This window comes from Grammomys surdaster, unplaced genomic scaffold (genome assembly GCF_004785775.1).
Source record: "Grammomys surdaster isolate TR1022 unplaced genomic scaffold, NIH_TR_1.0 126121, whole genome shotgun sequence".
In the NCBI taxonomy this organism is placed as follows: Eukaryota; Metazoa; Chordata; class Mammalia; order Rodentia; family Muridae; genus Grammomys; species Grammomys surdaster.
In genome coordinates, this window is record NW_021620929.1 from 5,214,135 (window position 1) to 5,241,076 (window position 26,942).

General features: G+C 42.3%; 1 protein-coding gene across 2 annotated transcripts; it reads right to left on the minus strand.

Moving 5' to 3' along the window:
• Positions 1-1,717: 1,717 nt before the first annotated feature.
• Rars (arginyl-tRNA synthetase) lies at positions 1,718-26,942 on the minus strand. Of its 2 annotated transcripts, none has more exons than XM_028756525.1 (15): positions 26,863-26,942; positions 25,648-25,782; positions 21,727-21,915; positions 20,431-20,539; positions 19,582-19,682; positions 19,083-19,204; positions 17,132-17,252; positions 13,436-13,565; positions 12,009-12,113; positions 10,934-11,112; positions 10,106-10,215; positions 9,025-9,130; positions 2,953-3,125; positions 2,405-2,652; positions 1,718-1,896 (listed from the first exon to the last, which is right to left on the minus strand). In XM_028756525.1, the coding sequence occupies exons 1-15, from the start codon at positions 26,905-26,907 to the stop codon at positions 1,787-1,789; spliced, it is 1,983 nt and encodes a 660-aa protein (XP_028612358.1). In that variant the 5' UTR covers positions 26,908-26,942; the 3' UTR covers positions 1,718-1,786. The 2 variants fall into 2 exon arrangements, with proteins under 2 accessions (XP_028612358.1, XP_028612359.1); XM_028756526.1 differs by lacking the exon at positions 26,863-26,942 and adding an exon at positions 25,862-26,054.

Sequence of the window (26,942 nt, forward strand, 5' to 3'; positions counted from 1 at the left end):
AAACAATGGCAATATCAATACTAACAAAGACAGATACCATCACAGATATAAAAAGTGAAGTCTGAAACTATGGTGGTTTAAATGAGACTTATGATATGAAATGAGATAGGCTCATCTAAATACTTGATTCCCAGTTGACAGAACTGTAAGGGAAAGATTAGGAGGTGTGTCACTATGGGCGGGCACTGAGGTCTAAAAAAGACTTGTGGTCTTGCCAGAATTCTCATTCTTAACACCTACTTCCTGTCTGCCTACTATGGACCAAGGTGTGAGCGCTTGCTGGGTGGTGGTGTGAGCCTTTAACCTCAGCACTGGAGAGGCAGAGGCAAGAGGATCTCTGTGAGTTCAAGGCCAGTATGGTCTACAGAGTGAGTTCCAGGACAGCTGAGTCTACACAGAGAAACTGTCTTGAGAAAAACAAAAAAAAGATGTGAGCTGTCTTTACTCCGCCATCCTAGATGCTAACCTTCTGGAACCATAAGCTCAATTAAATCCATTCTTTTACAAGTTGCCTTGAACCCAGTGTCTTATCACCAGCAGAAACTACTAAGAGGTATTTGTTATGACAATCACCAGAGGACAGGAGGAAGTGAGCATATGCAGTTGGATAAAAGGTTGCAGAAAGGGGTGGGGTAGGAGTGAGTCTGGCCTATGTGAAGTGCCCTAAGTACACTGTCCTAATACAATGTCCTATAAGCTTAGCATCCAAAGATAATTTCATTAGGATTCATGACCACTGTATGGGCTAATTCAAAGACTTCTTTTTCTATTATCTAGAAAATAACCCCCTCAATGGTCAAATGAACACAAGGTAAAAAAAAAAAAAACCTTTAAAAACGACCTTTTTATTTAAACTAAAAGCGGTTAAGGGTTTTCTGAAGGCAAACTGGTATTGCTGTCTCCAGAACTAGTGTATTAAAACCAGGCTGGCTGGAATTTTACTGCTTAAGGAAAACCATGAGAATTAACTTTGTATTTCCAAAACTGTGCCAGGCCATTATTTAGCAGCTGAACACGGTTATGGTTGGGAAAGAGAGACTAGACTGCACGTAAAGTGACTACTGGCTAGGCCTGCACTCCTGCACCCTTCTGGTTTCCGCTGCAGGCCACCGAACGTAGAGCTGAGACTTGCTCCTGAGGGCCAGTGTCTGTGCAGTCGGCACACTGCCCCACAGTTGTTGAAGTGGCTATTATGGACAGAATGGGGTAAGTCTGCTGATGCTGGCTACCAATACTATCCATGGCGATGACAGCTCTGAACCGCCTTCCTCAGTGCCACTGGTGGTCTCTGCTTGCTTTGCAAAGAGAAATCCAGGTATTCTGCAGAAGATATGCCAAACCCAGGAATGGTTGCTCTTTCTTAGACTGGAGGTAACCTGGTCAACTATTTTCTTGTCCCCCTAACCTTGGTTGTGCAGCCAATGTCAGCCTCTACTAAAATGAAATCTGACAGTGAGCCATGCATAGTTTTCAGTGTTGGGTTCAGAACAATCTGGAACAATGTACTGAGCTCTGTGGAGCCTCAGCTCTGTAACCTTAAGACTAGGTAAGTTTCAACCACAGAGTGGGTGTGGAGAGGACCATGACCTTCTTACAGCTCAGTAAACTGGGATCCCTGCCAAACCACGCTCTCCAACTCTGATACCTCCATCTGCTATGCAAGTCATTTTCTTTTTTTAGAATCTATTCTGTTAGAGACAAAGAAACACATTTGGCATAGTTGTGAAAATTCTTTTACTACTTTTGAGTCTACATGATTGTTTAAAAACAGTCCCCAGTCTAAGGATTACATCCTTTGGACAGGTTTTATTCCCAGTATATCGAAGCCCTTGGCCATGACAGCAGCTACCGCTTCACACAAGAGCATTCGCCACATGTTCACTTTCAATACTTTCCCTGCAAAGAAAAAAAGACATTAACTCACTTCTCAGTTTGAAAGTCATTAAATAACTGTAAAAGCAACCCATAGGCATTTTGGGGGGGCTCTAAGATCACCTTCAACTACAAAGACAGAACATTTATGGCTACACTTCTCCATTAAACTTGCAGTGCTTTCCTAAGGCCATACGTTAAGAGACTATATACCACGTTGGTTGGTGATGGACACTCACCCCACGGACTGTTTCTGTTAACAGAAAGACATCAATGACAGTGGGTGTTTCGACAGCAACAACACCCAGACACACTGTACTACAAGCATCCTATTCGAGTGCCCTTCTCATTCATTTCCTAAGGAACTGCCCAAAGGTGAAGAACAGGAGAATGGGCACAACTGCTGCTGCTTTGATGCCCCATCTCAAACTGTCTGTCACATATGCTACAGCTTGCTATGAACGTCCTTAGTTTCTATACAAGTGTTCTGGTGGCACCTCTCCCCAAGCCGGACAGTGGAGGAGACTCTCACCAGTCTGTCGATCTTTCTCCACACAGTAGCAGCTATCGTAGAACTCCGTGAAAGTGGTTGCCAGCTCATAAATGTAATCACAGAGAGTGTGGAGAAATAGGTCGTCTAAGATCTTCTGTAGGATCTCGGGGAACCGTAAAATGCACCGTCCCAGTTTCCACTCCTTCTCATGGTCCAAAATGATCTTGGTTTCCCGAGCAGCTCTCTGCAGCATCTCCTCATCAATATTGGCCAGGCGCGCAATAGACCTGAAACACCAGGTAAGTCCCCTCCAGTCAGGCACATGCTCTTTCCACACAAAAGCACACAATGTAGTATGACTGACTGCAAAAGACCAGCAATTAATACAGATTCTCAGCTCAGTGTGCTAGAGCCGACCTGCATCCCCAGCACTTGGGAGGCAGAGGATCACAAGTCAGAAGCTAGCCTGGGACACACACACATACATGCATATATGTTATCAAGACCCTGGCTCAAAAACCAAATCAATAAACACTATTTTAGAACCATTATCCCTTGATTCCACACATAAGCGTCTGAGCAATCACCTGATTCTGGTGAAGGCGTATAGGAGGTAAGCGGCTGTGTTCCCTCTGTCATCCAGCATCTTGTCAAAGGAGAAGATGTAGTCATTGAGGCGGTTATGAGAAAGGTCAGCGTATTTGATGCAGCCATATGCAACGGACGTCTGAGCTGCTTTCAATTCCTCTTCAGTTAAGACCTTTGGAAAAACAAACACTTAGCTTGTCTCACAAGTAGGAGATGGAGTCCACAGCAATTAAGAAGCCACTATCAATTAGTACTGAGAGCAAGGAGTGACAGGGCCACCAGACGACGGAGATAGTGGAACTGAACTCATTAGCTCTGCATGTTGAGGACAATTTATATCGAGTGTCAGCTTACTTTCCAATTTAGATCTAGGAACGATGAAGCACAACACTGACTGATACCTACTCTATGCTATTTCAGAGGTGGAAGACAGGAACTGTTCATTAATTAATACATGGGAGGCTGAGGCGGGAGGACTGCAGCATGTCCCAGACCAGCTGTGGCTACAGAGGCCCTGTCTAAAAGTACGAAAACTCCAAAGTATTTCCGACTGACTATCATACCCTGGCTTGTAGCAGATGTACTCTTCCATTGAGACACTTACTTAAAGGTTGGATAAGCAGGCCATCAAAGTTGGAAGAATAAAAATGGAGCAACTCTACAGAAATCAAGCCAGAACTCACCCGGGAGCTTCCTTTGCAGACTGAGGTAGCTAGAGGGTTGAGCTGTCACTACATCTTCCTCACTGTCACCTGCAAGCTCACTACTGACCTTGGCAGGTAAGAAGTGCTCACTGGTGCAACAGCAGCATGACTGTTTGACTTGAGGAGGCTCGTTCCACAAAAGGGAATTTATGTTTGATTCTGTGTTCCCGGGGCAAGGCCACAGGTCTTAAAGCAGTGGGTATGGCCACTGTTTTGCTAAACGAACATGTTGTGCCTATCATGTTACCTTCTAAATATTGGTTTATGCCCATACATTTAGTGTTGATAGCACTGGTCAGAAAAACTTCTTTTTAAAGTCTCAGAGACTGACTAATACTCATGACCCACATACCACTCCTTGTGAGGCTCAAAAGTGGTGGAAAGTCTTATGAGGCCCCTCAAGTCCCAGGAGCTGTAGGTGACTAACAGTTGCTGGGGAGGGAGGCACTTTCCTCAGTGGTGTGGCCACTGCTAACTTGCTCATGGTCCTAATTCACTGGTTCAACCCCCAGAAACGAGGATTGAAGATAATTCATAGAACTCCACCTACACATTTCTGAGCTTGCTCAACAGATACAGAATTTTAGAATTAAAATGTTTCCTACTCACATCAACTAGTCAAATGAAACTAGCAAGTAATTTTGTTACTAAATTCAGTCACTTGGAGTTCTGTTATCAGGAGTGGGGGCTGGAGACAGCAGCACTCTGGTCCAACCCTACTACTGGGAGCTGGTTGACAAGAGAGGCATTTTCTAACCTAGCTAGTACAGGGACTGCCATACCCAACAATTGAGATTTTAAAGCTGTAGCCCTCTCAACACATGATGATACAAGCGACATGTTGGGTCTATGGTTAAGATCCTCTAAGGAACTCTATTTAAACTGGCTTATAGATAAATAAGCATGTACACACTCTGAAACTATTACAGTAATTAGTGCAAATGTTTTTGTAGTTCATGTTAATGTTATGTTGGTTTTAAGTTAACTGATAAAATAACAGGCTGCCTGGGGTCCCTGGCCAGGCAGGTTTACATTTATCTCTGTTAGATATTTAAGATCATGGAATTACACATTTTACCTACTATGCAGATGATGACTGTGGAATGTTATGTTTGTCCATTAAGTGATGCAATGTAATTTTATTTCACAAGAAAGTAACTTTAAATGATACCTATTCATAACCAATCGGCATATAATACCTAAAAAAATAAATAAGGTGATATGCAAATTTGATAATTGTTTAAACAAGTCATTTAAAGGCTAAGGAAGCTTCACAAATGTAAGGCCAGCTTGGCCAGCATAGTAAGTAAGGCACAAAACAACACCGAAAACTAACATCCATTCTAAACCAGGGCAGCATACAGAACTGTAACATACACTCTAACAGAAACAATCTGTACAGTACATACTGTTTATCAGACAGGGTCTCAGGGAACTCAGGCTCACCTCAAAGAGTCATGTGACCTCGAACTCCTGATCCTCCTGCCTCCAGCGGCTAAATGCTGGGACTGCAGGTATGTGCCTTGTAGTATTGGGGAATCACACCCAGCCAGGGCTTCACTCATGCTAGACAAGCAAGCTACTGACAGAGCCACATCCCAAGAGTACTCTTTAAACAGTGTTTCTAAGGAAGGAATAAAAACCAGGTGGGGAGGGGCTTGTGTGAGAAAAGATTTCATGTGGTAGAAAGAAATTATTCTTAAGTAGATGGGATAGTTTGATAACACGATGAAAGAAATGGTAAACTAAAAGCCCGAGCAAGCTGTAAGGGATAGAACACCCTGGGTAAGGCACAGAAAGAACCCACTCCCAGTTCTGACACTTAGTCTTGCTATGTAGCCTGATTGGCTGGAACTCAGAACCAGGCTGGTCTTGAATTTCTGCAATCCTCCTGCTTCTGCCTCCCACACTCGCAGGCAATGTGTTACCATGACTGGTGTTAAGAAATCTATGATCACAGGGCAGTGGTGTCCCCCACGCCTTTAATCCCAGCACTTGGGAGGCAGAGGCAGGCAGATTTCTGAGTTCGAGGCCACCCTGGTCCACAGAGTGAGTTCCAGGACAGCCAGGGCTATACAGAAAAACCCTGTCTCAAAAAACCAAAAAAAAAAAAAAAAAAAAAAAAAAATCTATAATCAGGAAAGCACTAGTTGAAATGCTGGTAAAACCTCAAACATTAACACATTGACATAAAATGTGAATCTATTTCTGCTTAGAGCAATGACCTTTTCTTTAAATACTCATTTTTTTAATTCTAAAAATGTTTTCTGTTTTTGAGACACAGTGATCCTCCTGCCTCAGACTCCTTAATGTTAGAATTATAGGTGTAGGTTGCCATGTGTATCCTGAGGAAAGGTTTTCCTGTTACATATTTAATTGCTAAGCTTCTGAAAAAACCTTTTCTTTACAGTTACCCATTCCCTGCTAGAGTTCTAGCTGTTTACCTTCCTCTGTAATACAGTATTCACTCAGAATCTTCAGCATGTAGTTGTCTGCTGTGTAACCTCAAGCTGGAGTCTGGGTTCTCCAAATGGCCCTTCTTCCCAAAGGAAAAGGAGTCACGCCTCTTAACCTTGGGCCAAGTGCCTACCAACACAGACCTCTACTGTTTTGAAAGGTTCAGAAAGCAAACTAAAATCTTACTTCTAACTCTACCTAGTAGATGAATATTCTCAATGGTCATATTATGACCAAGTATTTTATGGCAAGTGTCTTTGGAATAAACGTTCTGTACGAACTCTGCATGACTTTCACATTTTCCAGCTGGGTTCCTGGAGCTGGGGAAAGGTGGCTCTTTCATCTGGTTGATAAGCACCTAATCAAGTTGACACGATGGCTATGAGAAGCATTGACAATGTAAAGCCAAAACTTTGCTTGGGACGGGATGGCCTGGAACTGAGATCCAACGGCCCCTTCCCTCAAATGCTGGGGTTAGAGGCTTAGCTTGGCCAGAGTCTTGTACTCCATATCCTTTACGTAACATTTTGTCTTTTAAGTCTGATCTTAAGACCCAGTAAAAGTAACTGAATTTCCTTGTTCATTGTTGAACTCACCAAAATTTGTCTTGAAGATATGTTTCTGATAATTTCTCAACCAATGAAGTAAATTTGTAGACCTTGGAGCTTCTTTAAACTCACTATAGTTAATAGCAACTCGGTATGTCCTTCTCAGGTTAGAAGCCTGTGCGAGTGCAGCAAAGTGGGTAGCATGCTTGCCTAGAAAGCACAGGCCCTGGGTTTCAGCCTGTATAAACTGGGAGTGGCGGCACATGCGTATGCCTTGTTTGTTTGTTTAGATATGGTCTTGCTACATGTAATCTCAGGCTGGCCTAAAATCTGTGCTCTTCTTTTTTCAGTCTCCTCAGCAAGTGCTGGGATCACAAGCCTATGCTATACAGACACTTTGCTATAATGGTAATACCATTCATTCCCCCAACCACCCCGTCAGGTTTCTCTGTGTATTCTTGGCTGTTCTGGAACTCGATCTGTAGATGAGGCTGTCTTCGAACTCAGAGATTATTCTGAGTTCATCTCTGCCTCCTGAGTGCTGGGATTAAAGCCTGGCGGCAATACCATTGTTTACATACTGAGTAAACTCTACACTCATACTGGCTGGGAAGGAGGATCAGTCCGAGTTCACAGGCAGCTTGAGCTACAGAGTAAGCTCCTGCCTCACAAGACAGACTATATATGTCTGGCTTCAAGAGTGTCAGCTTTACAGTGACACTAGCTACAGGTCTGGCTTTCCATCTGCAAGAAATGTCTATGTAACTGTCACTGTCCCTTTTCTGTTATACTTACAATTCACTTGACAAATTGGCTTTAGAAAAACTACAGCTGTGCACGATGGGTCATGCCTGACCACCTTATCGTGAGACCCTATCGCACCCTCCCTGACCAAGCAGAACCCTGAAGTGTTCTATGTGTGGAGAAGGGTCTCACCATTGCCCAGATGGGTTTTGAACCTGTATCCAGTGATTCTAATACTTCCATTTCTTGAGCATTGAGACTACTGGTATACACACCACATCTGGCTTTGCTTACTGTTTAAATTATCTGCCTGTACCATATCCTAAATTCAATCAGTGAAAATCTAAAGGGGCCACCTGTCTCAGGCCAACTTGTGCACAACACAAATTTACAGGAAAACAGTAAGATGTCAGACTCATGCATCTGGGGAGTAACTTCTGGTGACACCCACAATGTACTTTTAATATTTTCTTAATTTCAATGCAGGTGTAGGATGCAAAATATAAATTAAGTTAATGTGATTCTGGTAATAACATGATCAGCTGTGTCACAGACCCTCCTGTTTGGTGAAGCTATGAATTTGGACACTGCTAGCTCACAGAATATCCAAAGGCATGGAACTCACTACAGCTTCTTGTGCAGAACCACAAACAGAATTCACATTCTATAGGGGACTAACCCTCAGCAAATTCCTGTCTCTTAGCCCTCACCTATAAGCAAGAACCTAATTGTCCGAAACCAAGAAAACACCAAATTACATGACAACTGTAGAAACATTTAGAATACCTATAAAGTGGAAGATTAGTTCAAGGTTAGCCTCAGATATATAATGAGTTAACAAAAATACAAAAGATCTTCATAGCAAGCTAAGCTTGCCTGCCACAAAACTGTGACACACCAATAAAGGAAATCGAAAGACACTGCATGCTTACTGATTGTAAGAATCGATAAGTTCACTGTAGTTGCAGTAGCATGCACCTGTAAAGCCAGCACTTGGGAAACAGGCTGAACACTGAGCTCAAGATCAATCTGGGCTATAAAGGGAGACCCAGCTACAAAATCTCAACACGTTCATGTTACTTACTCAAAACAGTCTGTGAGAGCAGGGGGCATAGTGTAGTGGAGAGAGGGTCTGAAAACTGAGTGCAGGACATTATTTTAGTGAAAGTGAAAAGTTCTGAGATAGAAGAAGGCTCTTGAATGTTTTTACCATAAACTAACAACAGTGTAGGACGTTTAACTGAAACAATTTATACATGGCATAAAAATAAAAACCACTGTGTAGGAGCTAGGCACACCATAATCCCGGCATTTGGGAGGCAGGGGCAGAAACATCAGGAGCTGAAGGTAAATCTTGGCTATACAGGAAGTTTGAGACCTTCTTGGGTTATGTGAGATTCTATCTTACAACAAAAGCCTCAAAGCTTCGTCCTCCCATAAAATACAATTTCTATGTGCTTATATGTGTTAAAATTAAATAGCAGAACCACAAAGACACATTAACAAAGGGAAAATAGCACTTTGTAATACCCAGGAATACAGCTAATCAAAGTGAGCCAATCTACATGCCATGGCCCCCAAATAGAACTCGGGCCTATGTGCAATAGTCCTGTCCTACCTTGTCTCTCTCCTTTTCCTTCAGCTTGTCCATGGACCGTCTGAGCCCTTCTTCCAGCAGGTCCATCAGACGTACACTCTCACCTGAACGTGTTTTAAATTTCTTCCTAAAAGAAGTTTAAAGACTCATAAGAAATTCTGATTTAGACTTTTCGATTTAAAAATCCTTAAAAATGAGGGTTTGTGAGATCTACAGAAAGCTGCCCGGAATTATCAAGATCAAGGCAACAGGCTCAAAATCAAACTGGCTACCAGGAAACTGCTTTCCGATGTCTCTCAGCAAAGCATCCTGACCTGACACTTACCTGAACTCTATCCTTAACTACACGTTAGTGGTGAAATTTTTTTATGCACCTACAGTGTTGGAGAGATGGTTCAGCACCGAAGAACACTGACTGCTCCTCCAGAGGACTCGGGTTCAGTTCCCAGCATTTACGTGTGACAACACACAACTGCCTGATACCCTACTTGGGATTTCACAGGCACTGCCCAGGAACATACAAATTAAAAATCTGACTAGCTCTCTTTCCTGGAATACAAGATGCCGTTTAAATGTTTTGGTCTTTTAGAAAAGTTACTAAAAACCAAACCTACCGCACTTGCTTCTATGCCTGGCAGGCCAGCAGATTTGTTAATAGACTAACATAATAAATACTGCCTGGCAGAAAGAAAGCTAGCCATTATGATGAATACTGAATAGAAACATCTTACTATATTTACTTTTGTATTTCGAAAAAGGAGGGAAATGCTTGAAAAACAGAAAGCTACAAAGCAGACACCATTAACTGTAGGTTTGATAACCTTTATATTTTGAATCAAAAATGAAAGCAGTGAATCCTAAATCAAGTGGGATCTCAAGACGCACATGTGGACTACACCACCAAACATCCTGGTGAGACCCAAGCACAGCCTGGATGGGAGGAAGTGCAAACCTCTCTGTAATCTAACTGCTGTCACCACACACTGTCCTTATGGGAGAGCTAAACCTCAGGGAAAGTGGACTAGCTGAGTTTGCTGCCAGTGTGGGAGAGACCTGTCCCTTTCCCAGTTCTACTGCAGGAATACTGAGCATGCCCACTTACTTATCTTCTCCGAGGACCACACCAAATCCAACGTGGACCACTCGAGTGACTTTAGGGTCATACCAACCAATCATTTGAGCAGCAGAAAATATTGTCTGGAAGTGTGTAGCCTACAAAGAGTAGAAACAGAATGGTACTGTTAGGTTTCTAATAAAAAAAAAAAAAAATCAGGGTCTGTGACCACATGACAATCTTCTTAGGCAAGCATTATTATTAAAGCTCTGTTCCCCAGATGTGACCACCAAAAAGCAAGAACACGCTAACAGTTTTTACACTCAGGTCTTAAAAGAGGCCAGGCATAGCCGGTGGTGGTGGCACACGCCTTTAATCCCAGCACTTGGGAAGCAGAGGCAGGCAGATTTCTGAGTTCGAGGCCAGCCTGGTCTACAGAGTGAGTTTCAGGACAGCCAGGGCTACACTGAAAAACCCTGTCTCAAAAAACCAAAAAAAGGCACACTGATACATGCCTGTGATCTCAGGGCCCCAGAACCAGAGTGGTCATATTCAGCTACGTAGCCAGTGCTGAGGCAGCCTACACTTATGTCCATATGAGACTGCGGATACCTCAGTGCCAGCACACTTGCCTATCACATGCAAAACACAGGATGCTCACCAGAGCAAAACTAAACAAAAATGACTAAGGGTAGATAGTTCTATTAAATCTTACTTTTCATCTAGAAAGGTGGGATTTCAAGTTTGAGGTCAAATGGGCTACATGACACCTTATCTCACAACAAAAGTCACATGGCTTTTGTATTTCCGTAAGGCACGGTTTCTATGTATCTGTCAGTATCTGCAATCAGACTCTAGACAAATCTACATACTTACTTGCCCATTGTCCACCACATAAATAATCTTATTTGCTTTTTCTTCAAATAGTCTCTGTTTGATGGCAGCCAGGTCAGATGTGTCATAGGTATAGCCCCCATCTGATTTCACTATTGTTAATGGTACAGAACAACCAGGCACAAATACAATTTTTCTGCCATCATCCACTTGTACAAACCCTAGCAACAAAGAAACAACAAAACCAAAACAAATAAACTTTTATTAATAAAGAGAGAAGAGCTCTCCTGGGGCCAGAACCCTGCGCTGTTCTATGACGGCATACATACTTGTTCACTCTGAGAACCCTATGCTGTTCTATGACGGCATACATACTTGATCACTCTGAATGTTTTGCTTTTTAACATTGAGCTTACACTTTTAGTGTGTGAGAGAATGCGGGCAGTCTATGCACTACACTGTGAATGTGGAGGTCAGGACACCTTTTGGGGGCTGATGTTCTCTTTCTACCATGTGGGTCCCAGGGACTGAACTCAGCTCACCAGGCCTACTTGCAAGAACCTCTAACCCGCAGGGCCTTCTCCCCAGCCTGCTGAGTATTTTAAGACAATTATTAAAGAGCTGAGGAAATATTATTCCCATATGATCTATATAAGTCTTGGGAAATGGCTACGGTCAAGACTGACTTCAGAGCACAAGTCAAATAGGAGGGCAAGGCTCTGCACTCACACTCACCTAGCTAAACTCTGATACAACACTCCAATGCAAGCATCTAGCCAGCAGGCAAAATACGAACATTGTGCTTTGCTTTCTGGGTAGAAGCATAACTTTCTTCTGGAAGGAAAATAAGGTTCGGTCAATACTGGGGGTGGGGGTGTTTATCAGCTGGGTCTACATACTTAATTCAAAACCAGCCAGGGCTACAAAGCAAGACAGTGGTAGTTGAGATTATGTAAAAGTATATGGAAATAAAGTACATTCTATATTTCATACCTATAACTGTTGAAGCTGTATGATGAGTTTATGGTCTTTACAATGATTATAAATTCAATTATCTCTTTTGCCAATTTATTAGTTTCAGTAATATTAACAAAAGTTTAAAAAGGGTAATACCTACCTTTATCTTCAAATTCCTTTACAATATCCTTCATCCTATCTTGATAGAAGGATTCTCCTCTTTCTACTAAAGTGATGTCCAATGCATCATAGATTTTACTAAACTCTAGAAAATACCACCAAATACAGTAAATGAATAAACATTTAAGCAAACTCGGGGGTGGGGGTGACACAACATTTAGAAAGCTTGTTATCTGAAATGGAAAAAAGAATTGTTCACTGAGTATGAACAATACAGAAATATGATCTCTGAGTTCAAGGCCAGTCTGGTCTACATAATAAGTTCCAGGACAGCCAGAGCTATGCAAAGAGACCCTGTACTGGGGGTGGGGCAGAAAAAGGAGGAAAAGGAGACAAAGCCTTTCCTAGTTGATGATAAAACCTTTATTGTTTAAAAAAAAAGTTACTAATTAAAAAAAAGGGAAAAAAACAAACAAAAAAAACCCCCTTTATTGCATTTTCTTAGTTTGGTAGCCCTGACTTGTTTCTCACTAACCACCGATGGAGTATAAACTGCAACACTTTAATACCTTAAAACCTAGGCTGCAAACCAATCATCAATAATCTCTTTTGTAAAATACCTCTGGCCATTTTCATTCATTTACCTTTCAAAATGACCTTTAATTTAATTTGTCAAACCAAACACGGTGGTAAATGCCTGCAATCTCCACATATGAGAGGCAGAGGCACTGTGCATTCAAAGCCAGCCTGGTACACACAGCCCTTGTCTCAAAAACAAAACAAAAATGGGGCTGGTGAAATTAACAGTGAATTCCACGGAAGATTTGATTTTGATCCTTAGAACCCATGTAAAAACATGGGTGTGTGGGCTGGAGAGAGGGCTCAACAATTAAAAGCATGCACTAACCAGACCTAAGCTTAGTCCCCTGTGCCCATGCCAGTAGGTTCGCAAAGACTAAAGCTCCAATTCCAAGGGCTCCAACAGCCTCCTCTGGTCACTACAGCCAACAACATTAGCGTGCACCAACACACGTATAACTTAAAAAACCAGACTCTGCAAAGGTTCTCTTGCCCTCTGAGCTCCATGTGGGCTGTGTGTGGCATACACATGCCTGCATTTACACTATTAATTTAGAAAATTATATGAGAAGTTTGAAGAAACAGGCAAAAGAAACAAACACACAAACATCCCAATTACAAAGACCCAGGATCGATCCTGAATAAAAACTCAAACTAGGGCTGGAGAGATGGCTCAGCGGTTAAGAGCACTGACTGCTCTTCCAGAGGTCCTGAGTTCAATTCCCAGCACCCACATTGTGGCTCACAACCATCTGTAATGGGACTTGATGACCCTTTCTGGTGTGTGTGAAATCAAAAACAGTGTACTCAAATATATAATATAAATAAATCTTTATTAAAAAAAAACACAAAACCCTCAATCTAGATGAATGGCGCCTAGAAACTCACCTTCCCGGGAGACGTCACAGATGAGATTCCAGGCTTTCATGATATCTGGGTTTTTACTCTGCAGCAAAACTACACACTGATAGGCTCGCTTCTTAAACTCCTCCTCAGCATCAAACCTCTTCTTAGATTCCTGTTTTTAAAAAATTATAAGATCTAATTCTGCTTCAGAGGCGGAGGCAGACGGGTTTCTGAGTTCGAAGCCAGCCTGGTCTACTAAGTGAGTTCCAGGACAGCCCGGACTACACAGAGAAACTCTGTCTCGAAAAACAAAAACAAAACAAAGCAAAACAAAAAACAAAAGAGAGAGAGAGAGAGAGAGAGATCTAATTCTGTAGTTCTAGATAAAGAATTTATTCATTGCTGTATGTATCATACCACAAAAAACAGACGACTGAGAATACCACAAGTATTCTACACCAAAGCCAAGAACACTGTTCAAGTTCCCAAAAAGAAAAGCAAGCAAATAAACCAAACAGTATAGGTGGGTGTGCTGGTATACACTTTTAATCCCAGCACCAAGGAGGTGGATCTCTTTGAATTCGAGATCAATCTGTCTACACAGTGAGTTCCAGACCAGTTAGGAACACAGTGACACCCTGTCTCCAAAACAAAAACCAAACCCAACCCAACCAATAGGAAAACATATCCCTGTTATCGTTCCAGAATGGGACAGGGTTGACCTGGAGAGAGCTCAGTGGATACAGTGCCTTTCCTTCAAGAGTGAGACCCAGTTTGGTCTCCAGAACCCAAGTGAAGCTGGACAGTTTTCTATAATCTGTAATTCTCTGGGGAAGCTGGCTAGCTATACTAGCTAAAACTGGTGAGCTCTGGGGTCAGCAAGAGACCCTACCTCAATAAATAGTGATCCAGGAAGATACCAGGTTAACTCAAGCCTCCATGTACACACAAGCTAGTATGATATTCTTGCTTATAATCTTAACAGATGAAGTAGAAAGAGAAGAATCTTGAGCTCAAGTCACCCTCAGCTACATAGCAGTTAAGTAGATCAGAACGCCATTTCAACAAATAAAACCAGAACCATGAAGAACACCAAAATCTCCCAAAAAAAAGCCACACCCCTCAATTGTTAAAGTGAACTGAGGTATAGCTCACCGTTAAAAGGGTAGCCTATCATGCAAGAAGCACTGGTTTGGAACCAAGCCTTAGAGGACAGGAGAGTGGGGGAGGGGGGGAGGAGGAGGTGCAGATCAACATGAAAAACAATACAATTAATTAACTAATTAAACAAAATGCTTTCTTTTCTGGTTTTTCAAGACAGTGTTTCTTTGTGTAGCCCTGCCTGTCCTGGAAATCACTGTGTACACAAGGCTGGCTTCACACTCCAGTGATCCACCCGCCTCTGCTTCCTGGCTACGGTGGATAAAGCATGCACCACCACCACCTGGCTTAAAATGATTTTTCCCTAAAAATACACAACTTAGCTGAGCATGGTGGCTCCTGCTTGTAACTCTAACACTCTGGTGAAGTCAGAATGCTTACAGGTCAGCCTGGTCTATATACTGTCCCCAAATCAAAATCAAACCACAAAACCCTTCAGTTTTTTATTTTGGTGGCACATGCTTTCTCACTTCAGGGTATGCTTCCTGGCTTTTCTTTGCAAATATATCTTTGAAGAACAGCTATCTTTCTGCTTTCTTGGGTACCAGGACACGTGTGCTCTACCCCCACTCTGGGCATACAAAACGAACAAACTTTAAGAAATACTGGAAAACTGACCTCATTACCAAACCAGTACATTTTAGCAATGTACTCTAAAATCACACTTACATTAGCAAATATTTAATTATATCCAAAGTCGATTCTAACACAATTATTTTTTAATTCTATAGTTATTTTGCTAATTTTCAAAAATTTTCTAGAAAACACTGGATTAAAAAGCAAATGTTTGCTTTTAAATCCAATTTTCTTGCTTTTTAATCCAGTAATCTAACTCTTTGTTTATTTGTCATTAGAAAAACAACTTTGAAAACACACTTCTGTATGTACAATGGTGTTTTCTGGAAAAGAGCCACAGAAAATTTATAGCAGCTGAATAAAAACTTTGATATCAATTCAGCAGAACCACATTAAAAGTAGCCATCCAGGGCTGGAGAGACGGCTCAGTGGAGAAGAGTACTGACTGCTCTTCCAGAGGTCTTGAGTTCAATTCCCAGCAACCACACAGTGGCTCACAACTGTCTGCAACTCCAGTTCCAGGGAATCTGACCTCCTCAAACACCAATGCACATACAATAAAAATAAATAAATTAAAAAAAAAAAGTAACCATCCAACCCAGTCCTGAAAACCAAAATAAATAAATAAATAATGAAAAGAATGTAGCCATGCAACAAAACAATAAGATGTTAAAAGTGCACAATGCAGAACTAATAGGTTAATGAATGATTAATAGTTGTATAGGGATCAAAGAGTCAAAGAAAACTGAAAAATCACTGGTGAATTAACTTGATTGTTCATTCATGTTTGTCCTTTAAGGCAGGGCTGGATTCAGACTCATCCCTCCAGCGGAGGTTGACTTTTAACTCTTGATGCTTCTGCCCCCACTCCCCCCAATGTTGGGTCAGAGGCATTTGCCTCCACACCCTGGCATAGGTCTGTATTTCAAAAACTGCTCTGACAAGATGGCACAGTGGGTCAAGGTGGCTGCTGCTGAGGCAGAGTCCAACCCCCAGGCCCCATGTGGGTGTGCTTGGACCTCTATACATATGCCTAAACCCTACCATACACACGCAGTAAATAAACATCAAAATGTCAATCTTAAAAACCAAAACACCAACCCACTCCCCACTTGTTTTTAGACAGGTGTGGTGGCCCTGAGAAAAATGCCATGAGTTTAAGGCCAGTCTGGGGGACAATGAGTTCCAAGTCAGCCCGGGTTACAGGGAGAAACCAAACTGTACTTACACTACAATGTACAGCAGGTAATATGCTAGAACTCAAGTTTTAATGTAAGCAAAGCAAAGACATGCAAAGCAGTGGAGAATGACTATTTCTATGTCCACACCCAAAGCAACGGACCACAGGGTAGCTGTTTTCAAGCACACAAAAAGGAACACAAAAAGAATTCAGTCTTTTCCCCCCATTCTTTTGTTTTTTTTTTTTTTTTTCCAGACAGGGTTTCTGTTGCCCGAGCTGTCCGGGAACTTGCTTTGTAAATCAAGCTAGCCTGGAACTAAGAGATCCACCTGCCTCTGCCTCCCGAGTGCTGGGATTAAAGATGTGTACCTGCTGCCTGGTTAGAATTCAGGTTTTCAAGCAAGTGAACTGTGAATCACTTTTATTTTCAGTCATACAGTACAACATTTCTAATATATCTATTGTATGTGGAAACGTCTGTATTTGTTAGATAAAATTTGGTAAGCATTTGTCTTTTCTTTTAAAGATTTTATTTTAAATTAGGTATGTTCCCGTGTGTGGGTTGTGTGCCTGAGTACAACGCCCTTGGAGGCCAGAAGAGGGCATCAGATCCCTACAGTCAAAGTTAGAAGCAATTCTGAGCCACCTGCTATGGGTACTGGGAATAGACTGCAGGTCCTCTGTAAGAGCAATATGTGCTTTAAACCAATGATCCATCTCTCCAGCCCAGTTTGTTAAATTAAAAATTTTAGTACACAGTAAATTCAGTATTTCCTCTGGGAAATGGGCGGCAGAGATACAGTAATACAGTGGTGCCAAACCTTATAAAAGGCCTGAAGATCCCCAATAGGAGGCGAAACTGTCAGATAATCCGGAAACTTGTCTTGCAGGTGAGCGATGAGCATGCCAAACTGGGTCCCCCAGTCTCCTACATGGTTTAACCTAATGCCAATCAGAGAACAGGAATTAAAACAATCGTAATGGCCGGGCGGTGGTGGCGCATGCCTTTAATCCCAGCACTTGGGAGGCAGAGGCAGGCGGATTTCTGAGTTCGAGGCCAGCCTGGTCTACAGAGTGAGTTCCAGGACAGCCAGAACTATACAGAGAAACCCTGTCTCGAAAAACAAAACAAAACAAAACAAAACAAAACAAAACAAAACAAAAAAAAAAAAAAAAAAAAGAAAAAAGAAAAAAAAAAAAAGAAAAGAAGTAAAGATTAAAAGTATATTCCATTAGAAGTTACTAACATTGAAGTGCCAACCTTAGTAAAAGTTGTTGATGTAGCTGTTTCCTCAACTGGATTGCTACCTGGCAAGGTGAAGCCCTGGGCTCTTATATCCATTCAATTCTGGGTAACCAGTAACAGGCTGAATATGGTGAGAACTTAAGACTTACTGAATAAATAAATTTCTAATCAATGGGCTCCATAAATCGTGTGTAATACAGCTAACCAAGAACATCATGGCTAAGAGTCACTGCCACCAAGCCTAAAGACCTGAGTTCCACCCCTGGAAGGATCTCTATAAGCATTATTCCCCAATAAATAAGAAAATAATTCCCCAATAAAGAAGTACATGTAGTAAAAGGAAGGAAAAAATGTAACTTTTAATCAACCATTGTAGGGGACTTAAGATAAATGGCTCCAAAATGCCAATGTGTAACATTCTTCCCTCTCTGCTTTTAGCAAACCTTCTCTGAGGATAGCTTGCTTATCAAGATAAATGGCTCCAAAATGCCAACGTGTAACGTCTTTCCCTCTTTAGCTAATGCTACCCAGAGCCCTTCTCTGAGGACTGTTTGCTTATCACCATGTTTTCTTCACGTACCTAGCTTCTTCACTACCACCAGAGCAATCTTTTGGATCACACTGCTCCACTAGTTACAACAGAGTCCCAAGTTTATACCAGGCCTATAAAGTCCAACATGTCCATTTCTTGCTAGGCCTTTCTGACTACTAGACAGTAAGTTCTTTCTGTGGAGGCAGGTTGGATGGCTCAGCAGCTAAGGACACCCACAGCTGGGTTCACTTCCCAGAATGGCAGTTCACAACTGCCTTTAACTATACAGTTACAGAGAGATCCAATGCCCTCTTCTAGCCTCTATGGATACTACATGCATATAAACTCATGTAGGAATGTAAACATAAAACTAAATACATAAATCTTTTTTGTTGTTTTCTATTATCTTAAGACAAGAACTCATGATGCAGCTCTGGGTGTCCTAGAATTCACTATGTGGCCTAGTTAGCCTCAAGCTCTCTAGTACTCGTTTAAAGGCCTTTGCCACTATGCACTGGTTTTGTTGTTATTTGTTTTAAATAATACATCTTAAAAAAAATTTTGTGGAATGAATAAAGATGTATCCCTGGTTCCACTGGAAGTTTACAAAAAGGATATAAAGGAGTTCAGATGGAGACCAGGGTATATCTTTATAAGATCCATCTTATTTATACATACATGTATATAATTGTGGGTTTGTGCACATGCACACAGAATCTGTGCAGGCCAGAAACAGTGGAGCCTCGGGAGCAGGAATTCCAGGCAGCTGTGAGTCCTATGATCTGGGTATTAGGAACTGAGCTTGGGTCTTCAGCAACAATAGTGGGTGCTTTAACCCTGCAGCCATCTTCCCAGGCCCCAGGATATATTTTTTTAAAGCTTACTGGGTGACTACAAAACAGAACTGAGCTTTTGAGTTCAGTGTTAAAGACACTTTGAAAATCGGATATATCATTTTTTATCGAAATTTCCAAACAAATGAAAGAGAACGCACCTTAGCACATTGTATCCTGCAAATTCAAAGAGGCGGCTCATACTTTCTCCTATGATGGTTGACCTGAGGTGTCCAACATGCATCTCTTTAGCTATGTTGGGAGAGGAAAAGTCAACTATAACCTAAAAGAGAAAAAAGACTTTTAAAAGAGGGCATATATATTTTACCATGCTAATACTTAATAATGTCAGACTTAAGTATTAGTCTAGGTTATAATTCATGTATACTAGATTTTCTTGTGGCTCTAATAGTATATTAACTAATAAAGAATCAAATTAACTTATACAAATTATTATTCAAGTATACTATTCAGCAATATCTGCATAAGTATCAGTTATGAGCCTTAAATGCCTATGGGGTAAGATTATATAATTATAAAGCACTCCAGAAATCTGCTTTCCAGTTATACTCCTGATCTCAATACGTAGTGAAGACTACCCCCAAGGACAGCATTTGCAGGTGTAAAATACTTTAGTGCTAGTACAGACTGTACAGATACCTTTTCATGCTCTCCAAGCACAGGTAGTTGAACTCCATTCACTAGGAGATTGCTTAACTGTTCTGACACAAAGTCCTTTCTCAAGTGCACATTAATGAAACCTAAAAGAGGGGAGGGAGTAAAAATGATCAGTCTCCCACTTGGATGAAGGATTTTCTCCATTTCCCTTATGCTAGTACTAGAAAATGTGATATAGCTGTGGCAAAACTCTTCAGGAGTCTAATAGGAATCAAGACCATTACTCAAGTCCTTCTGAAAACACCTGCCTTAGCCTCTATTTCAAACCCACCCTGAACCCGGCTGCTTACTCCAGCCCATCCACTTTTACAAATGAAGGACCCTCTGTTGTAGGCTCAGCCCTTTTCTGATAAAAACCTGAATCAGTAGGAGGCAAAGCACCCCATCCAAAGTCAGGCTGCCAAATATCAGCTCCTAGCTCACAACCCAGGTTATTCTTAACTACTTGGTTCACTACACAGGAGTTTCTTGGGGTGGGATGGGAGGCGGTCTTATCTTGAATCTGAGGCCTCCCCTCTACCAACGAGTTACACTCCCATTTCAAATTTCATTTCGAGACAGAAGCCCACTGAATGCTTGGGCTGGCCTGTACATACCACGCTGCCTCCTGAGTAGACAGGATCACAGGCATGTGCCACTATGTGGCAACTTTAAAAAAAAAAATTAATTTACTGGCCATGCTAGGATAAAGGGCAAAGATTTCATTATACACGTTAGGAAAGCACTTGACCACTGAGCTACACCCTCAGACACAGCATTTACGTTTGAACCCATTTTAAACCTCAAAAAGCACTTATCAATACAGTTATTAAGAAAGACAGCATATCATACCAGGACCCGCAATTTCAACTCTGTCAATATATTCATTGTTTGGCAGGTGCTTGGTAATGTTTTCTGCAATTTCTCTAGGACTAACTTTCTGTTCCTTTGCTTTGAGCATCTGTAACACAATGTGAAACAATTTATTAGCACCAGGTAGGGAGTTCCCAGAGAATGTGTCACTGACAAACCATGAGCTGTGGTTTGTAACACTCTCAAGAAGAAGCAAAACCCCACCTACCTGCGAATGGATAATTGGTGCCAAGAGGAATGAGAAGATGGCAAAACCACAGTCTATAAATCCTCACCTCCCCAGCCACCTCTTAAAGGACAGAACAAAGCCTATAGCTACAAAGCCAAAGCCAGCACACTCACATTCTTAATTCTAGGTCATAAAACTGTCTATTACTCATAAACAGCTCAAAAGAAAACTCACAAGACCATTAAAGAAAAAAGTCTGCTCAAAGGCAAACCTTTCTCAATCACTACAGAAAGGAAACAGACACAGGCTATGTGTAGTCAGATAGTGGAGCTCTCTGCAAATACAAACTCCTCAGCTTAATGCAAATGAAATCCAGTCACTAGAGCGCTGCACGCCAGCAATCCCATTACTCAGGGGCTGAGGCAGGGTGCCTGGTGACACAGCCACAGTGTCTCAAGAAACCAAAACAAAGAAGGAAAAAGGAACTGGGACAGTGGTGGCACACGCTTTAATCCCAGCACTCGGGAGGCAGAGGCAGGAGGATCTCTGAGTTCGAGGCCAGCCTGCTCTACAGTGTGAGTTCCAGGATAGCCAGGACTGCACAGAGAAACCCTGCATCAAACAACCAAAACCGAAAAGGGTGTGGGAGTGGGAGAGGAAGAAAAGAGACTATAAGGTCTGCTTCAGAGACATTCAAGCTGCAACAAATAATTGATGGTGGTGATTGTTAGCAAGTTGCTCCTTTAAAAAAAGAAAAAGAACAAGAAAAAGAAAAAGAAAAGAAAGACAGGGTCATCAGTGTAACCCAGGTTGCTATTTACTTGTGGCAATTCTCCTGCCCCAGCCTCCGGAGTGCTGAGATCACAGACATCTGTCACCATGTCTTGTTAACTTTTAATTTCACTTTCCAAATGTCATTAAGCACAATCCAGAACACAGTAAGAAGTACCAAAACAAAACAAATACTGCTCTCACTGAGTACACCCAAGCTCCATGTGGAAGGCTCCCCTTTCCTAAAGGTTCAAGAACTTGCTGTTATTTATGTTCGTAGGAGTGATGATGAATGTAAGAGAATCAAGGGCCAGTCATAAGAAATGACACATCACCTGAGAAATACCCATGGCACTATTACATTGATAGTCTCCAAACTTGGGCTGCTGACTTGGTGTTACGACCAGGGGAGGGTTCTCCAAGTCTGGATATGCAGCCTTGATGGCACGGCCAAAGACCTCCTGCAGGCGGCTGTTGATGTTAATCATATTTTTAGTTGGTTTTCTCCTTTCTGCCTGAAGACTCTGCAGGAAAAGAACAGCAGTGTCTTAGCGAAGTAGTATGACATCACACATTTCCCCCAAACATGCAGATTAGAGCCGGGATGGGAATGCTGAGACAGGAACATGATTCTAAGACATTCCCGGGACGCATGGAGGCCATCAATTCGGCATTTGCCTTATCAGATCAGAAATAGTAAAAAGTGGTGACAATAGAAAACAGAAGTGAGGCTCAGCACCAGGGATGCAGACAGGTCAGCCTTGTCTATGTAGTGAGGTCCAGGACAGTCTGGGCCACGCAGAGATCTGAAAAAGAAGTGAGTCCTACACTGTTTCACACCAAGCACTCAGTGAGAATTCTGTGGACAAAACAACCAGTTTTGTCCAGAACCAACCTCTCCAGGGCAGGAGAGGAGAGGAACCCAGGAGGGGAACCCAGAGACAGCGATGTACCAGAAGGACAGGTTTTGCCTCGTTAGCAATAACCCCGGTCCAGTCCTACTTGTTAATGTAACAGCTTTTAAGTGGAGCACGTTCATTTAAGATAGAATACAGTTACTCTTATTATCACTCATTACATCTTCACTAAACTGTGTCTCCACCATCAGACTCCTGAATGTGGACAAGTGCTTCATTCACAGTACAAGCCAGCGCACGCACCTGGCATCTAAGATGTTATCAAAACATTGTTATTAAAAAAAAAAAATAAAAGACTAGAAAGAGGTCAGCCTGATCCAGGCCAACTAGGCCAATGCAGTGAGACCTCATCTCAATAAAAGATAAAGAAAGGGAGGTGACCTGTTGGTAGAGCACAGGCTGAGTGGAGGTCCTGGACTCAACCTCTTGACAGCAGTGAGAAAGCAGCCGCTGTTCATGGAGCATAATGAAAACACTTCCTATGTACTAAGATGTGAACCTAGAGCCTCAAGCCTACCACAAAGTGGCACTTTTCCAGGGAGCTACCCCTAGTCCAACGAATCACTAGTTTAAACAAAAACATCAAAGCCAGGCCCAGAGGCTCACACCTAAAACCCTAGGAGTTAGGCTGAGACAGGAGGAAGAGTCAGCTTGGGTTACATAGCAATAACCTGTATCAAAAAGGCAACAAGCCTTCTGACAGACCCGCAGGGTAAAACAGTAGTGGTAACGGTAGTTAAGTAGTACTAACGCAGTGTCAAGTTCTGTACCAAGTGTTCTGTGTGCAGGCTCTTTTGACTTTCATCTACGCAACAAAACGGAGGTGACTGCTATCATTACTTTCATGTAAATTAGTGACTGACCAATCACAAACCTGGTGTACAGGAATGCAGAGGTCAAGTCCCACCTTCCTCGGAATTCTCTGCCACAAAATGAAAAAAATTCCACACACACTATTGACTGAGACAGGGTCACTTTGTACCCCAGGCTAGCCTCAAATTTACAACAATCTTCCTGCCTCTCAGTCTACCAAGTTATAGTCTTTGTTTTGTTTTTTCCAGATACGGTTCTCTGTGTAGATCAGGCTGTCCTTCTTTGGACTCAAAGAATTGCCTGTCTCTGACTCCCAAATGCTGGAATTAAAAGTGTGTACCACTGTGCCCAGCAAAATTATATTCTTAAACTCATCAAAGGGCCTGGTAAAATGTTAGGTCTGATACTGAAGTGGCTATTAAGTGAGTGTGTGTAGGGAGGGGCTCATGATAGCCTGAGATAAACTGTAACTGGACTCTGGACCTGCAAGACTCCACAAAGTTTTAGTCAGAAAGTTCTAGTCAAAGTTCAGTCTTCCAGAAGGCTCAATGCAAGTCAGGCTCTTTCCGGGAGCATATGCTGGCAATAGTGTAATTCCATACATGTTTACAAAAAGACTGCTAACAGACACAGTGGTAAAACAACCTTGTAAAAGCTTGTACTTTGGTTGAAAAATTTCATACCAGATAATTAAAAATATTGACTCAGGAACTAAACAAAAAGAGCTGATTTAAGTGGGTTTTTTGTTTGTTTGCTTGTTTTGGCTTGTTTAAGTCTCACGTTGCTGAAGCTGGTCTAGAACTCCCGATCCTCCTGCCTCCACCTTCCAGAGAGCTGGGATACAGGCGTTGACTCCCTTGCCTGATCAATCTTAAGTTTTTAGTTTATCCAAACTTACTCATGCTTCCAATAGAAACTGTTAGTTATGTAAAATCTTAAGTCTTAAAAATCAGTAATAAGCTTTTAACTTTTTTTAAATGTGTAAGATATTGCTGTCTTTTAAACTCATACGTAAACACACAGAATCCACTGTACTTGACTTCATCCAAGTTAACATTTGAACATAATCAATTTCACAACACTTTTTTTCCCTCCCTCCCTCCCTCCCTGATCCTCTTGCCTCTAAAAGAAAGTGATGGAATCACAGGCGTGTACTACCATACCCCGGCCACAAGCAGTTTTATCTGGTGCTGGGGACTGAATCCAAGGCCTTACACAGGCCAGGCACTCTACGATGAGCTTTCTTGAAAGCCTTTTTTTGGTTTTGAGGCAAGCTCTTGCTCTGGAGCCCCAGCTGGTCTTGGACTCACAGCAATCCTCCTGCTTTGCCTTTCAGGTGCTAGGATCACAGAGGTGAGCCAGCATGTCAAACTCTTGGAAATTTCTCTTTACCTGATTTATATGTGCATGTCTTTCTTTCTCCCATGATTCCTAGACCCGTGGAAGGGAGTTAATACTACACCTAGCTGGCCGAGCTGTAGTAATTAAATTCTATTTCTTGGAAGACCGAGACAAGAGGACTGCCACAAGTCTGAGTGTGACAGGCTATATACAGCACAAACCACGGCAAGACCTTGACTCAAATAAAACCAAAAGAGTACACATGTTGGTACAATCACCTTTACTGATGTGTGCATTTTGTAAAACCTTACATTATGGAAATTAGTAAAAACAACAGCTTTGGAGAAAACTAAGATGCAGATTTCCAAAAATTTCTAGGATCCTTTAACAACTGCACTATCATGATAGGAATTATGTATGATTGTTACCAGGGTACAAAGCTTTCCATGACCACATAAGTAAACATACTACATGGCCAGGCTCTGGAGGAAGAGGCAGGTGGATCTATGTGTGTTTGAGACATGGTCTACTTAAGATAGCTCCAGAAAGGTCAGGGCTAAATAGAAACACTTTATTCCTGTGATGTGTGTGAGGTTGTGTCTGTTCACACCCTCTCCCTCTGTTTTTTAAGACAGAGTTTCTCTGTGCAGCCCTGGTTGTCCTTCGACTCACTCTGTAGACCAGGCTGGCCTGGAACTAAAAGATCAGCCTGCCTTTGCCTCCTGTACACAGAAAAACTTCTCAGTACAGTAATATTTCCTTGTGTATTTCCCTTACTGCCTTTAGCAGCACATAAGCACTTGACAAAGCTAGCTGGGCACAGCTGATTCCAAATGGATAATAAAGAACTTCAAAGGACTGGACAGATGCCTGAGATGAGTACGTGGAGTAGCGCCTGTGCAATCCGGAAGGTAATACACACACTGGAGAACAATTAATGAGGTAACACACTGGGCTGTGTCATCAGCAAACCTGAAAGGCAGGCCAAGAAGCTGAAGGTAAGCTTTTTTTTTTTTCTTTCTAAAACTGATGAGTCCTAACTTGCCTTAGGCAGGAACAGATTTCTAGATAACTCCTCTTTTCAGTTTTTGTAGCGCATACTTTTAGAATCTTCAGTAACCAAATAATAATAATAATAATAATAATAATGCTAACAACTTATTTGAAGACACCCAGAGTACTCACCCTTCGAAGAATATTCAGTCTATACTTCAATTTTAAATTTTCTTCTCGTAACTCTTCCAAACTTGGAGAAGCTTCCAAGTGACTACAGTTCTTCAGCCGGTCGATCTCGGCAGTCAGAGATTTAATCTCCTTTTCCTGTAAGGAAAAGACCCTTTTTCCAGTCCAGGTCAATCAAATGCTTTCCAGGTAAGGGCAGACCAGACCACAGACTTACTTCCTCATTTCAGCTCTCCACAATATGTGGGGCAGAAAAATGAGAGTGGACTCTTCTTTCGGAGCAATGATTTTACTGACGTCAGTAATTGGAACTGAGTCCACATGTGTGTGCTGGGAATGAAGAACTGCAGCGCAGAGAATGTAACCCTATAGTGTGCGTAGCAGTACACAACGGAGAGTTGAAAGTCTGGGACGAGGGTAGGATATATACATCACAAAACCCTTTCTCAAACACAGAAGTTTCCTCTTCAGCTCAATGCATCCTGATTTAGTCAGAGTACAAGATTCTGGCTTTACTATCTGTATTCCTAAGTGACTTGGACAAAAAAAAACTAAAACAACAAAACAAACCAACAAAAATCAGTACGTTGGGGATTTATAGCCCTCAGTGGTGCTTGTGGCTCTAGGTTAGAGCCCTGAGACAAAAGGAGTCAAGACACTTGCATCTTTTGTCATATTCAAAATCGCTCAAGTATCTGTCTCTGCCTTTTCTGGGTCAAAGTAAACTTCTCATATCTATTTTCTCCATATCTCCAGTGTCTGCTACTGTAAGCTGGACTCGGGGTAGTAAAGAGCTTGTCCATTTAACTTGTACCTCGGAGTTGATTTGCACAAAGCAGTTTCTGTAACAGGGAGTTCCTAACACTCGCGTCTAGGCCCGAAAAAGAAAAGAGGCTGGTTCTACTTTCGTTTTTTAAAAATTGTGACATTGTCCCAGACCAACACCGGTGGCTCTTTGGGAAGTTTCTGGCTGGGTCCCAGAGCACACCTGCTTGTCCCAACAGCCTCACTGTCCACGTTAGGCCCTGCGACACCCTCTCTTCTCTGAGTGACCGTCGCACGACCCAGCCGGCAGGGCAGCATGGCTTCGCAAGCCCCGAGGTCCGGGACTGGGGTCGACGCCGCAGCCGCCAGTGGAAGCCACTGTGTACCTTGCCCCGCCGCTGCCCGCTCCAGAGCCTTCCGCTCCAGAGGCCTCCGCCACGCCCAGGGACAAACCTGCTGCAGCAAACGCGCGGAGCACTGAGCCACCAGACTGTCCATCCTCTCGTCAGCGACTCACATGCCAAGTGGCCGGA

Excerpts from the sequence above, each read along its gene's own strand:
- Rars (XM_028756525.1), bottom strand. The coding sequence starts at position 26,907 with ATGGACAGTCTGGTGGCTCAGTGCTCCGCGCGTTTGCTGCAGCAG. Across the intron at positions 25,783-26,862 it reads CCGCGCGTTTGCTGCAGCAG|GAAAAGGAGATTAAATCTCT; the intron begins GTTTGTCCCTGG and ends TTTTCCTTACAG. Across the intron at positions 19,205-19,581 it reads TGCTTGGAGAGCATGAAAAG|GTTATAGTTGACTTTTCCTC; the intron begins GTATCTGTACAG and ends TTTCTCTTTTAG.